General features: G+C 46.9%; 1 protein-coding gene across 4 annotated transcripts in view; it reads left to right on the plus strand.

Annotated features, from left to right (window-relative positions):
- The first annotated feature begins 3806 nt into the window (after nt 1-3806).
- LOC116448189 (BMP/retinoic acid-inducible neural-specific protein 3) overlaps nt 3807-15584 on the plus strand; it is a 208917-nt gene continuing 197139 nt past the window's right edge. For 3 of the 4 annotated variants that reach the window (XM_032118310.1, XM_032118308.1, XM_032118311.1), the window contains exon 1: nt 3807-4363. Coding sequence is in view for 1 of the 4 variants with exons in the window: in XM_032118311.1 (XP_031974202.1) it covers nt 4296-4363 (68 nt within the window). In the remaining 3 variants the exon portion in view is untranslated. Of the gene's footprint in view, nt 4364-7639; nt 7751-15584 lie in introns of those variants that run through there. The other variant, XM_032118309.1, reaches the window with a different exon arrangement.

Here is a 15584-nt window from a genome sequence, read left to right on the forward strand (position 1 = left end):
CCTTCCTCCCCCACTTAGCTTTTATCTCTGAGCTGATGTCATATGGTCTGGAATATCCTTTCGGTCAGTTTGGGTCAGCTGGCCTAGCTGTGTCCCCTCCCAGGATCTTGGCCTCTCCCATTCCCAGATGGCAGGGAATCTTGAGAGACAGTGCTTAGGCTGTGCCAGCCCAGCAGTAGCCAAAACTGGTGTGTTATCTGCACCTTTCCAGCTCCCAAAGCAAAGCACAGCACTGAGGGCTGCTCTGGGAACACGAACTCCAGCTCAGCCAGACCCACTACACCAGTGGAGTAGAAGCATCTCCTCTGTGACCGGGTGTCCCTGATAGGATTATAAAGCAAAATTCAAAATGTGGCATGTTTGTTTCTATAATGAGCAAATACAGGGCTTGTTTAGATATGCAGGTCAATTTATGGGTGCAAACAGTAGCTAGAAATGAAACTCATGAATATGTGAAATGTTGGTTCCCAAGCAAAATAAGAACTCCGGACCCAGGCAATTAAGCATTCCCTATGTTTTCTGGATAAATATGCAAATTTGACATTCAACTCAGACTTCTAAAAAAAATTTCACCCAAGTTAAAACACTAAGAACACAAGCGGTCCAAAGCTTAAATCTTTTTGCTCTAACTTTAATTACTTACCATAATTTCAGTTAAGGGCAAGGCACTTTAGTAGGTTATCATTTTGCTCCTCCCAACTGTTTCAAAAGTCAAGTACAGTTTCCCCTGACAAATCACATAGTGGATGGAATTTTTAGATGGAGAATTTACAGCAGAGTAGCATGCAGGGAATTCATTATAGCAGGGAGAAGGAAGTCACTGCAAGAAGGTGTCGGTATTGTTTGCATAATAGGTTTGCCTGTTGCAAACTAAGGGTAACTACTGAGCTGCCTTAATAAATTACATACATTTCTCAGTAGCTAAAGAGAAGCACTTAGAAGGTTCTGGAAGAAGGAGGACCAAAAGGCTGAGCATATGAAGTAGAAAAAAAATGTTAAGGGATAAGTTCTTAAAATGTGTTTATCAACACAGACACACACTGCTGTTAAATGCAGATTTACAGTATAAAGGACTCTAACCACCCATAATTTGGGGCCACAAGGCTTTTGGGAAGGGACAGTTTGATGTGCCACTCCCCCCTCACACGATGCAGCTGCAGACAGGGTCCCAATCCGGATTTAGCAATTTTGGTGGTGATGTAAGTTTCTGCCTCGTTCAAGTACAGTTCCACTGTTTGTGGCTTTGGTGTACTGCCCTAAGATGAGATTTTATAATATCATATTTTAAAGCCATAGATTATTAACACCACTGAACAAAAGGCATCCTGGTCCTCTACAACCCTTTAACTCTGCTTCAGAATTATTTTAAGGGCTCAAGTCAGCCTGTGGTGGCAATTAGGTCTTGGAGTTGACCACGGGGAAAGATTTGTGTTGTAATTCCAAAGTAACTTTTTTAACCTTTAGGTAATGGGCGTTATCTCTTCTGAGCAGCCTCTTCTAGTGGAATGTGTCCCCACCTGTGGCAAGGGGCTGGAATTAGATAATTTTTAAGGTCCCTTCCCAACTGAACTATTCCATAATTCTATGAGTCTATGAAGTGAAGAATATCAGAATATTCTTATTAAATTTAATGTGGAAAAGAACCATAAGAGTTGATACTAGCTGAGGAAACCAAGTTGTCCTGCTCTGTAGGTGAAAGAAGGTGGCAGGGAGGGAAAGGGAGCACAGTGAAATAAAGACCAGATGATGTCCACTGCACCTCTGGATGCTATGAAATAGGAATTCCGCCTTATTGTGAAGTGTCCGAGCCAAAGACTAATGAAGTCAATCTCTTTTATTGGGAGGGTGAGGTTGGTCAGACTCAAAATCCTCCTTGGCTGATTTAAGCTACCTTTGGTGTGAAGGTGCTGCAAAGAAAGTTCAGCCTAGGACACCACTAGAGAGAAGAAGAAACCTGAAGGGAAGAGCAGAAAGGCATTAACATACCAGCAAATCTCTTTTTATACCTTTTTTGTGTGTCTCTCTCACACACGTGCAATATAAAGGTCCAGAGGATGCTGCAGTACCAAGCACTGCCATGAAGGTGCTGCTGTCCCTGTGCACCCCCCCGGCGCTGTTGATCTATCCCAGCCACACGCTACGTCTGTCCTTTGTTTTCTCTGAGATTTTATCAGTCATAGAAAATGGACAGTACCCTTATTGAATGTCTTGGATCCCAAGTCTATTTGACAGTCATTGCAGGCTTGATGTGCAGCAGTCTCTGTTAAGAAACACAAGCTTTACATAAACAGGCTGACCTTTTTTACCGGCATTTTGTCAGGAGGAGCTGAAGGGGAGGAGATAAGGGAAGAGAAAGGGGCAGAGGAATCTTTGCTACCTGTTGCTGTAAGAGAAATCACATCCTGAAGGAAAGAGACCTTTTGTTTTTGTAACTGCATAAAGAATCGTATTTATCTCTACATATTTAGCAGCGACTACACCTGCAATGTACACTGCATTTTTTTCGTTACAAACCGTATCATCTTTCCTTCACTCCTTTTCTTGCGTCCTCGCTAAAGAAAAAAGTCAAAAAAGCCCCAAGCAGGGTAAATCATTGCTAAGATCAGCTCACTCCACAATTCTTTAGCATAAAAATGATTAAATATGCTGACAGGAAGAAACCAATGTGATGCCAGAGGAATCTCGGGTTTCTGCGGTTTCCGAGTTTTCCCCAACAGATTCTGGAAACATAAAACTGCTTACAGAAATAACTGAAAGAAGACAAAGAGCCTCTTAACCAAACCCCAGAAATTACCATCGCTTTAAAAGACCACATGGAGCACAGCAGAGAACTGCTGGTGATGACTCCACATTGCCCAACGCACACATCACGTACCCTGTATGGTTACTGTGCCTATTGATCCTGCTAAGCGTGGGGAGAACACAGCCATGCTGCATCGCAGGGGTGCCAAAGCTCCGTGCTGATCTGCACGCTGCTCCCTGACACGGGCTGGCTCTCAGTTTACTCGCGCTGAGCTCTCAGCCCAGCTACAGCCAGGGAAAAGCATTTTTATTAGCCATGGGCGCGTGTCTGCTTACAGCACGGGTGTAGAAGGGGGACCAGCAGAGGGGAGGGGGATATACATCAAGCTCCATAAATGCTGGCCCTGCCTCCCTCTCCCCCACACACCTTCAAATTCCGCGCACATTCCGGAGCCACTGTGCGAGGAAAAGGGTGATTTTTCCACCGAGCCAGGTTGTTATTTCCATACCAAGAGCCTGGAAGCATCGAGAAGCGGGGGGGATGGAGGGGAGATGCTCCGCTTACCCGGGGCAGGAGAGGGACACGGGTGATGAGCAGGGACATTTCCGCCCATCGTCTCTCCCCTCTCCCCCGCAGAGGTTCCTGCGTCCCCGCGCAGCTCCCAGCAGCCGGTTCCCCGCTCAAGGATCTCTGCAGCCCTTCCGTGCCGGGCTCGGAGGGAGAGAGGCGCCGGCCGGCGAGGATGCGGGGCGCCGGCGGGGAGCAGGGCTGCAGAACATATAAAATAAAAAGATGTGAAACAAAGAGCTGGCCGAGGGTGGTACGTCCTTACCCGCTCCGTATCGCCGCTGTGGCTCGCTGGATTGCGGGTGCAGGAGGAGGAGGAGGCGGAGGAGGAGGCGGAGGAGGAGAGGCTGGTGCCGCGCCACCCGCAGCCCGCGGGCGCGCCGAGCCCTGTCCCCGCCGTGCCCCGGCCCCGGGAGCTGCCCCCGGCCCTGCCGCCGCCTCCCCCGCGGTCTCGGCTCCCCGCACCCCCTCCGCCGCTCGCCCCCGCTCCGAGGGAGGTCGCGGAGCCCGGCAAAGCCCTGGCCAGCGTGGCTCCCCGGTCCCCGGCCGCGGATGCCGAGATGAGCCCCCGGCGCTCTCTGGCCCTCCCGGTTCGCTCCGGCCTCCCGCTCCTCGGTGCGGTCTTGTCTGTGTTCCACCTGCCTGGGCAAAGCCCCTGTCCTCCTGCCTGCGGCTGAGATCCCACAATTTGTTATTCTTTCCTCGAGAATCGCTTCCATCACCACCAAAAAAACCCATATCTACCCCAGCAAATCCCATCCCTCTTCGCAACTCCTCTTGCTATTCGGGTTTGCTTCCCTCTCTCCTCCTCCTCCTTCTCCCCTCCCTCTTTCCCCCCTTTTGGGTTTGGAGCCTCTCTCTGCCCTGCACACACACACAGACAGGCACGCACGGTGTAAATGGGTTGTCACACTCACAGAACCGCTGCTGGTTCCCAAAGTCCCCCCACCCTGCTCAGCCTTCCTCTAGCTTGAAGCCGCCGATCATGGACTATATGCTTGGAGCCGGGATGCGTTTTATTCACAGCCGCTTCGCCTCCTGCAATTTCACCCGGTGAGTAGGTTTGATCTCGCGTTCAGGTGGCGTGTTTCCAACAGGAAGGACACCAAAAACAACAGGGAAAAATTAAAAAAAAAAAAAAAAAAAGGAAAAGAAAAAGAAAAAATAAATTTTAAAAAGTATTGCTCCCCCTTGTTCCTGAACGGGCTGGCTGCACTTTCTAAACTCAAAGGAATTAGGAAACACCAGTTCTCTGCCCACATTCATTCCCAGTCACCGCGCTCGGCGCTGATTGCAGCGCGCGCCGCAGCATCGCTTCCAGAGCCTTCATCGTTGCACTGCTTATTCATCACATTTTGTTCATGTTTCCATCAGGCATGGTATCTGCTCCATTCCCTGGTTTAACCCTTGCAGACGAAGCCGCTGGCGTGGGCGGTGGAAGGGCTCAGTGCTTCTCCCCGTGTCGGGGAAAGGACAGGATTGCTGCTGGCAGAGGGAGCCGTGAGCGTGCCTGAGGAATGTCTGGGAATCTGCGGGGGGAGATCAGGTGGAAAAGTTCATCGCTCTTTCCCCTCCCCTGAAGAACTTGGACAGGATTGGGGGTTGGGGAGGATTCTCCAGAAGAGATAGGGAAGGATTTCCAGACCTAATGTCCCGTCGCGTGTGCCGGGAGGTGGCAGTGGCCAGGCGGCAGCGGTGGGGGCGGCTGGGGGTGCGGGGGAGCAGCGGGGTCGGCGGCCGGAGCTTCTGTCCTGCTGCGGCCGGAGCTTCTGTCCTGCTGCTGCCGGGGCTTCCATCCAGCCGCTGCCGCCGCTCGCCCCGCGCCCTTTCCTCATTTCTCAGTCCCATCGCTCCTGGTTTTAGTTATTACTATTTTCGGGCATGCCTGTATTTTCGGCTGGCCAGAAATTGGCTCTTGAGGAGCGCAGGATAGGAGCGAGGCGTCTTCCTCACAGAACGTACGCCCACCTGTACATCTACCTGACGCAGAGGTAGATGGTAGAGGTAGGTCTCTTGAATCTTTTTCTTTGAAAGAAAAAGAGAGAAGAACCAAGGGAAATAAGCACCTTATGTTTAAGAAAAGGACAAGCGCCCTCAGAGTGCTAGTTGTGGGTGATACTTCCAGGGTTTCACTGTCTCTAATTAGAGGCAGAGATCCACCCACGGTCAATAGCAGAAGGTAGGGAGGAAACAGGTTATCTCTCGTGGGGAGGTTTTGACGGGGCTCCGTGTAACTCTGGCGTTTGGGTGCAGGATAAGTGTGTGCGTGTGTGTCTGTGTGTGCGCGGTCATGTCTCCAGAGCAGTACATGAAGACATCACATGTGAGCAAGGTGCTAGAGGCTTGCAAGCAGGTAGAGACGCCAGTGAGAAACAACAAGATCCGAATTTATTGCCTGGTGGCAAGCAGAAGAGGGGAAAGACCAATTCAGTGCCAGAGTGTGCTCCCCCCCCCGTTCTTCCCTCCCTCCATCCTCCTCCTCCCCGCCCTATTGCCCCCCCAGCCGCCAAATTGCTGGCTGATGTCTGGACAGGAGTAGTGAAAAAGCCCTTCAAGCGTGGATCCAAAATCCACCCTTCCTCCAGCTCCTCTCTTCTCCTCCCACCGGCTCGAAGCCCCCATGCCTACTTATCTCCTTCCAGCAAAGCGTCCTTCCCCCGGAGCTTCTACTCCACCAGGTTTTCCCATTCCCGCTGACTTGCCCCTCTGCCCCCACCTCCTCCTGCCCCGGCCCTTTCCATGAGACCGAGGTGATTAACCAAATCCCAGACATTTCTCCTGAATTACCCGCCTCTGGCGCTGCTGCTGCCGGGATCCTCCCGCACCAGACTGCTCAGGAAAGTTTCCTTGCAGTCATATCCCCTTCCCTCCCTGGGTAGGGAGTGGGTTTCAAAACCTCTACCTGATTTTTAATCCTTTTTTTCCCCCTTAAACCTTTAAAAAAGAAAAAAAAAAACCCCAAAACAAACCAGCAAGTCCTGAGGGATTTATGTAGTAGTGGGAGTAGCTCAGCCAGTGAGCATCGCCTTGCCGTGCTGCTCAAATGCTACCGCTCTGCAGAAGAGATTTATGTGCCCATCAGCAGAATATTTCCCGGGTTTAAGAGCACTCGATATTCCCTCTGCTGACGGGGATGGGAGATGGTAGGACACAGGATGAGGGCAGCGGAGTTGTTTAGCTCACAGGCACTGTGACGGATGGCAGTAAAACGGTGTCTGGGCAGTAAAAGTGACACAGGTTGGGCCGGGCGGCATTCCTACACTCAGCGGAAGGCGAGGGGACGCACATCAAACCCTTTGCATACAACACCAAATAAATCAATGCAAGTAACGCGGGCTTAATGGGCGATTGCAACAAGCGAGAGTCGGGCATGGCAAATAGAGAAGACTCCCGTTATCCTTGATTTCCAGCATTCCGCACTCCCAGCCCAGGGATACCTTCTGCTCGCATGGGGTTGGATGACTCAGAAAAAACAGAGGAATAGCGGGCAGCAGCCGGGCGGGTTTTGCTTTGCCGTAGTTGGTTCTTTTGGTACCATAGATTGGCCGTGTGGAAATACCGCCCGAGCCTCCTGAGAGAAGGCTCCCAAACATCTTTCTTCCCTGTATTTAGACGTCCAGGCTGCCTGCTTGCCCGTGTCTGGCTTCCCCGCCAAGGATTACCTCCATCTGCCCTGAAGCTGCGTGGCTTTGGGACTCCCTTTTTGGCCGGGAGTTAATTTCCTAGTCTCCCGTACTGGCGGTGGCAGATGGACATCCAGGGAGGTGGCTCTGGCACAGGGAACATCTTTAGGGATGCGTGTCAGCGTCCAGCCTGCCTTCTCAGCCGCCCGGGCTTCATCTGCCCCGCTCCCCCGAGCCGCGCGTGTCCCCCCGGGGCAGGTCCCGGGGGCAGGGCCGGGAGGGGCCGCTGACAAGGCGGAGGTCGGGGGGAACACGCCGCCCTCCCCAGCAGCAGGAGGGGCTGCTCCGGCTCCGGGCGGAGCGAGCACCGGCAGCCGGGCGGCAGCGCCGGTCCCGGCTGCGGGACCCCCCTGCTCTCCCCCCGCCGCCCCTCTCCAGCCTCTCCGCATCCTCGGCAGCCGAGGGCAGCTCGTTTTGTGGGGGAAGGAGAAAACACGCCCCCCCTCCTCCCCCCCTCCCCGCCAGGGAGCGGTGCGTGCCCCGCAGCCGCCAGTCCGTGCGGGGCCGCCCGCAGAGGGAGCAGAGGCTTCACCGCAAAGAGTTAACGCAGGGCTGCAGGGTGCTCCAGGCTGGAGTCCTGTGTGCGCCTCTGAGATGCACCAGCCAATCCTAGAGACAGCAGTGAACTAGATGTAGCATGCTGTAAGGAGGGAGGTGAGGAAAATAGGGTCTAAACTGTCCCCGTCCATCGCCAGGCAGACCTGCTTTTTGGGCTACGGTTTCTGTGCTACTTAGAGACCATCATGCATTTAAAAAGGTAAGGGCTTTGTTACCAACAGTCTGTGTTGTGATTCACTGCCGGATTCAAGTGCGTTTTCTGTGTAGCTTTCATTTAGTGCTAAATTGTGTAGCGCAGAGCGGGAAGAAAGTGGAATGTGGCATGATTTACTGTTCGGGAGTCGTTTTGGGAGACTACGTCAGCTTCGAGTTGTAACGATTTCATGTAGAGATTAAGCAAGTGAATGCATGTGAAGTAAAGTGAATTCATGACTGGCAGAAAAAATGAGATGTATGTGATAAGAGAAGGATGTTCTGTTGTAGTACCAAAATCAGTTATGGATCCGTATGAAATGAAGGCTAGTGTGAGATAAACCTGCTTTTGAAAAAATGTGGAGAGTAATTCAGAGGCATGTATCTGACAAGCAAGTCTGACAGAAAAAAAAGCAAAAATAACTTCTTTCCTAGGAAAAACCCCATGCCTAACTTTATTTAAATACAACATCACAAAAGAATGCTATAAAAAGAAGTGAAGTCAGAACCTTACAGAGTCTGTATGTTCAGAGATGAGTGACTCTGACACATTAAGTGTACAGAGATAAAGCTAGAGTGGCCCTGCTTACATTTACAAGATATAAGAAATAACTTCAGAGGAGCAATCTGTTTAGATATCAGACTTTACAGACTGCTGTCATTGCTCAACTCCATCCCTGTGAGGAGTTACTCATTTTAAATAGGTGCTCCATCAGCTTTGCCATAAGACCAGCTTTGGGAGCAGAAACATTTGACTGGATCTCTTCCTTTCTGTACCCGAGCATAGCAACAGACCCTCGGTCTCAGATGCTGTTGCAGTGCTAATCAGCAGAGTTCCATCAAGAAACTACCCACAAATTCTGGCCTCCAACCATTTTTCTCTCTAAGGCATGTACATGATTTAAGCAGGGGAGGAATGAAAAAAAGAGATCTGTGATATTTTCTGTAAGCTGATCCACCTCCAGTGAGAGCAAACCTCCCCAACAGACGCTGAGTTCACCGGAGTCGTGTTTGGGGTGCTTGTTCACGAAATGCTGAAACCCTGTGAGTGAAAACGTTAACTAAGAAACATGAAAACAAGCAGCTGAATGTTTTTACAGAGCTCAGTGCAGAAGGCAGCATTTGTACAACAAGCCAACAAAACAACTTGAGAATATTCAAGTGATGTAATCATCCCCACTTATCCTTTCCTATTTTTTCCTACAACTCTCCGAATGCCTCCGTGAAGAATTAATTACAGAAGTCAATTCATTGTTTACACCAACATGTCCAAAAATTAACTTTTTAGTCACATAGATTGCTGTGACTTTTCATTCCTCTCAGTCCCAGGCAATGATTTATGGGAGTAAAATGTTTTTACTTCATTTGTATTAACTCAAAATCGAGCAATCATATCTGATTGTGATCAGTCTAAGTAATTTCTTGCTTGAGATGCAACAACCATTGAAAACAAAAGGAAGGTCTTTTTACCAGCATGCTTGCTTCTTCAGCAGTTCTTGAAAATCTAAATGGAAAATTGGATGATCAAACTACTCACCTAAGTTTTCCTCAGAAGAAAAAGAGTGGTGGGAAGTATTAGGTGATAGTTTCTGGAAACGTTATTTTCTAGCTCTCAGGCATACCTCGTGCAGCCCGTTCTTAATCCTCCCAAAGCTTCACCTCTCCTCAGAACCAGAGGTAGACATTTGTTTTTACTCTCCTGAAGCACTCGTAATCTCGTATGGGAGCAAGAACACCAGAAAGACACTTTGACAAACAGAGCCCAGGTGCTCTTTGAGAAAGGTTGTGCTGAAACCACTGTCTTGTTAGAGCTGCAGGTAGTAGATTACAGCCAGTCGTGCCATGGGGAAGGTGTCTAACTTCTTCTTGATCTCATCCCGTACCATCATAAGAGAACATTTTTTAAAAACAAATTTGCAACCACATTCTCTTCATAACATTGATTTCCTTTTTGCTCAATATATGTGTGTTCAGTGAGGGCCTGATCTTGGACAGTTGAAGGAGATCAGGACATCCCTATTAACTTCAATAAAAGCAAGATCAGTTTCCAAAACAATGTTTTGGAGCGCAAATTGAACTTCAGATTTAGAAGGAAAAAAAGTGAGCATCATGGAGTTACATGCTGCACACTGAGCAGTGGGAGGCTTTGCACATCTTGAGTCAAATTGTATTAAAATACTAAAGAGCTGAAGAATTTGTAACCTGATCTTACATTGGTCTAGGCCTCAGTGCTTTTTCATAATTGATAAAGCAACATTTTTCTGTATGAAGTTGAGGGACACTGAGAGATCCCCACTGAGCTGCAGGTAATCAGCACCTTGCGACTCAGGTCATCACCCTGCTGAAAACTGCAATGTGAATAATTTGGTCTTCTAGCTTTGAAGTTAATAATGTATATGTACCTCAGTTTGTGTGCATACACAGATCCAGTTTATATATACATATGAATACATAGACATAAATATGCACGATATGCACTGCACATCCCTCCACATCCACGGTCTGTATAATCCCTTTTTTTGCCCTGGCTCACACCACAGGAACGATTATTTAGCCCAGTCTACTTCCCATCTCCCACTGAAAGTCTGCCCCTGCTCTGTGTGCCACAGAGTAACGCGCTGACGAGAGGGAAGGAGGACACTCTGCCACACCAGAGCTTTTCAACTTCAACTAATGAGCCTCTCACAAAGGCCACGGATTTTGTTCCACCTTCAGGAGAAGATTGACCAAGCAATATATTTTGTTAGCTGAATTAAGACTATTAGACTGTAGTGGTTTCTCTTATAATGAGGTGAGAGCGTAAGGCTTGTGTGTCAGACACCTTTATTCTAACAGTTACGTTAATGGGGAAGAATTCTGCTCACTTGCAGTAACACCTTCACTGCCACATCCAGCAGCACTCAATTAACGAGGAAAGTGGTTTGTAAGGCAGTTATTGTACATTGGCAAGTAAAGGATGTAGATCTGGGGAATCAGAGCACTGCTCTATACCGTTAATCCCATATTATTCATGACTACTGAGAATTCTGTAGAGCTAATTTAGCTCTTTCAGTACTTACAAATCCACTGGAAGTAACAAAACCACCTGGTTAAGTGAACATGGATGACCACTCTGAAGTCAAACAGGATTATTAAAATCCATTAGAAATGTTACTTTTTAATACCTTTTTTTTTTTCTTTTTTTCCTTTATTTGAAATCTGTTTCTAAGGAGGCTTACCATCGCTGGTGAAAAGCACTGCTAAATGCTGAAAAATGCTATCATGGATGGAGGTGGCAGCCCAAGTGGATATTTTTATTTCACTGTTTTTCACCTAAAACATTATTGATCCCTATTCATTGACAATTTGCTGGACAGAGAGAAACACATATAGGTTACAACAATTTTGATATTGAATAATTCTCTATGGTTTGTACTTAATGTGCTGCCCTAAAGGTTAAAATTGCTGTATTTTAGGGCAGAGATGATACAGACCTCTTCTTCTCCAGGATGTGTAGCTGCCCAGCATTTCTTGGATTAATCCCCTTATTCCTTTAGGTCTGTACCAACATTTCTAAGGAAGATGCTTGTTTAGATAAAGCAGGAACGTTTATGCAGGTCAAGACTCATCCTGCTGCCAGCCTCTGGGGACTGTGGATTTATTTCACAGAGAGCCATTAGTTGGTGATGTTCTCTTCTTAAGTCGCTGCTCCTGTGGGATGTGAATCTGACTCATTGGCTTAAAAAGTAGAAGCTTTAGTAACTACCTAAGCACCCTTTAAGCTCTCTGTTAGCTTGAGTTTATTAGATTGATTCACATTAGTTGAAGAGATGGTAGTGGCTTTTTTTTTTTGAAAAGTACTCTTATTTATAAACCAGCTTAACTTCTTCATACTGGCTTGTCTTGGCTGGGCCAAGTCTAGAACGTTTTCTCAGTCTTTCTGGAAAAAAAGAGGTTATAATAAAGAAAACTGATGATCCTCATACTCAAAAAGACTGCAGCGGTCTGTAATTACTCATAAACTGTTGTGTGTCTCTCATTCAGCACTGCAAAGGTATTGCTGAAAGTTTAAAGCTCCTCAACATTAGCTGAACAAATTTCTGCGGAATAAGAACATGTTTTGCTATGAGCTACAGCAAGAAATAGTGATCATTTTGTACTAAGGTGGTTTTAGACTGGCTCATATCTAAATTAAAACAGTGGAGAGATAGCAATTCCTGATGCAAACTCAGACTTTCACCTCTTGTAGCATGGTGTTCGTAAAAAATACATCTTTTAGCAGACAGACTTTTTTTTTTTCCCCTCTAATTTTGCAATTTCTTCTAATCTTGTCTAAAATCAAGTCTTGCAAGGCAGCGCTGGTGTTAGATTTATGTAAGATAGCAGGCTGCCCAGTACACATAACATAATTATTACTTGTACAATCAAGCTTTATCCATCCTGCGCTGCAATTAGACCTACACTGGCTTGTTGGAGCTTGAATCTTTGCTCAGTCAGCCATAAAGTCCCTACTCTTGCTATAAAAAATTAATAGCTGTAACATGAACATTTAAGAGGATCTGGCTACTGCCCATGCAGTGGCTACAGGCTTGGAATGCTGCGGGAAAGGGACCGTGGAGAAATCATGCAACAGTTTTGAGCAGGATCAGCTGTAGAACCATGGTCTCTTGAAGCTTCCACGAGTCCTGTCTTGGGAGCTGGCACAACAGGTGGTGTAAATTTGTTGTTTTTTTCCTGCTGGAATAAATAGGTTGAAGATGAGGAACCTGAAGGGAGTTTTAACCACCCATTTATATCAGCTGAAAACCATCTACACCATCTGTGAAATCAGCTGTAAAATATGCTATGAGATCTGGAGTACTTTTCTCTGAAAGGCATAATAGAAGGGCAAAATAAAAACATTACCATTCTATTACATATCACTGTTAAGAAATAAAATATATAAAATAATCCATTCTTCTTGCAATGCGTCCAGAAAAGTGCTTTGAAAGAAAAATTTCATGATGTTAGATCTTTATGGATGTTATTCTTAACTACTGGTCTGAGTTGTAACCACTAATTTCCACGTGGAAAATAAAACCAAGAAGAGTGTAAATCCTCGATCAGCTGCAGCCCTAGCTAAAATTAAAGGGCTACATCCCATGCCTGAGTCAGAGCCTCCAAACTGAGAAATTCATTCTTAGAAATAAAAGAATCCCCAGCCACATTATTTGTGGATTAGGTCAGGTAATATCTGAGGGGATGGAAGTATGTGAAACTAGGCTGGATTTTGTAAATGTGTCCCCGTTGCAATCAGTACAGTTCATTGCTATTTTGGCCCTCTTCTTAAGTCCAGAGAACTGCTACACACCGTCACTTTCCCCCTTCATTATTGTATGAACAATATTAGCACTCCAACAGCTTCAAAGAAACTTCTATTTTTGCCTGAGACTGACAATTCCTTTCCTCTCCATTCTTTTTCTGAGCATTTGTTGCAAAATCTCCAGGAACAGAAATTTTAAGCAGCAACAAAAATAGTCAGCCGCTCTGTTTGTGGAATAATCAACTTCCTTTTTATTTTATAACATTTTTTGCCATCCAATAATTTGAAAGCTTTCTATAAGCATTGGCTGTTCAGGCTTCACAACAGAAACTGTCATTACAGAAGGTTAAGGGACTTGGCAGGGCTTATATAGTAAAATCAAAGTTGTGCTTTAAGGTAGCTCAGCTCCAAGTACTCTCCTTCCTCTCTGTAACCTGAATCTTCTTCAGTTCAACAATCTGTTGGCGAGCAAAGTTTCCTCCCACTCCATCCCATTTTAGCCCTTCTGCACTCATCAGTTATATTTGGATTTGTCCTCGGGCTCGAAAGCCTCTAGAACCAAAGCTTTGGTGTACAGTGTGTAAATAGCTGCTTCCTCCTGCTCTGGATGGCAGCAGCTGTAAGAGCCCTGGGTTTCAAAACCACTACAAGGATGAATTAAAAGAGGAAAGGGCTGTTTGTTACTCTGGAATGATTTACTGGGTACAGCTTATTTACATGTGTCTTAGTCTCTTCGTATCCTGCTGATACTTAGCTGTCAAATTGGGTCAGAAATCTTGTCTGGGGACTAAGAGTTATGAGTGAAAAGGAGATATGCTGGCACTAGTGTGTCATGACTGTTCAGTGCTCATTTATTACTTAATTTTAGGGTGTAGTCTTTACAGATCCTGAGAAGCAACTCGATTGCCATTAAAACACACTCAACGAGAACATCAGAGTAGAGAATACTGGATGATTAGAAGTTAAGCATTCAGTTTAAAAAAGAAATCCAGTAAGATGGAATGAAGGTTTCTAAATGTGTGTCTCCTGTTGAGATTTTCTTCAAACTTGAATGCTCCAGTATGAAAAAATCGTATGTCACAGCAATACATGTCATTCTGTGCCTGAGGAAATGCTGGACCAGAGCCTCTCCTAAAGCTGTTATTTTTCCATAGAGCCACTCCCAAACTGGTTCTGAGAGAGCTTGTTCTGTTTCCCTTCTAACACTTTTCACACCATCAGAGGTTTTAGCTGAAATTTTTTGGACAGTTTGGGAGAATGTTTAGCATAACTTGTGTAGTGGAAGGGTGACTTAAGACTGAAATGTCATGCTGAGTTTTCATGCATAGAGATTTTGTCCATGTGCACTTGTGGACTTGCAAAGGTGAAGGTTTCATCCTCTATGGACTTCTGTGATTGGAAAAGTGCAGTCATCCAGCCTGGAGCAGACTTCCAGCTCTCAGAGCAGCAGGTTTTCTGTGCCTTCGTGGCATCCTGGCTGTTGGTCAGTTGAACCCCAGGGCTCAGCCAGGGTCCTGCTCATCCATTCCAGAAATCAGCTTCATTTTAGCTCCTCCTGTGACTGATACCTGTCATTTACCAAGAATTTTGGTGCTAGCCCACATTTAAAGATGAGGAACTTGAGACACTTGAGGACTTGGGTGGATTTTACAAGATCATGGAGAGAAAGGAAAATGGGGAATGGCTTTAAACTGAAAGAGAGTCAATTTAGAGATTTAGATTGAACATTGAGAAGAAATCCCACCCTGTGAGGGTGGTGAGGCCCTGGCACAGGGTGCCCAGAGAAGCTGTGGCTGCCCCTGGATCCCTGGCAGTGTCCAAGGCCAGGTTGGACAGGGCTTGGAGCAAGCTGGGCTAGTGGAAGGTGTCCCTGCCCATGGCAGGGGTGGCACTGGATGGGCTTTAAGGTCCCTTCCAACCCAAATCTTTCTGTGGCTCAATAATTTCTCCCTTTCAGTTTTTCACCTACACAGCCCCACCAGCACCACACAAGCTGGGACTGGAGGTCCTGGAGCCCCTGGTCAGCCCCCAGAGATAGCAGGAGACCCAGATAAGGCTGGTCAAGGATATTGAGGCCTTTTTTGTGCTCTCAGAGCCTTGACAGGTAATATCTTCTCCTCAGCGGGCTCCTTGCAGAAACAGATTCACTCATTAAGGCTGAAAGACTGCAATGACAATTTGGGGATGCTGCTTTACATCATCAGCTAAAACACATAAGGATCCATTTGCACAGGAGGATGAACTTAGATTAACAGATATAGAAAGTGCCTGATGGAATTTATACATCATGATTTGGGCAGCAAAGGGAAAAATGAGGTCTTTTACAAATATCAGACATTGAAACAGTTACCTCGCTACGCCTGGCAGCCAGCACATACTTCTCAGGCTGAGGAGGCTGGCACTTGCTGCACTGGGAAGCAGCAGAAAGCACATGGGGACATCAGCTGAAGGCTCACAGGCACTTGCAGGAGTGAAATTCTGCAGGGACAGAGCAAATACCGAGGCACGCTCTGTGGGCAAGAGCTGCAGCACTCATCAACCAGCCCTCACAGACAGACCC

This window comes from Corvus moneduloides, chromosome 9 (assembly GCF_009650955.1).
Source record: "Corvus moneduloides isolate bCorMon1 chromosome 9, bCorMon1.pri, whole genome shotgun sequence".
NCBI classification, from domain to species: domain Eukaryota; kingdom Metazoa; phylum Chordata; class Aves; order Passeriformes; family Corvidae; genus Corvus; species Corvus moneduloides.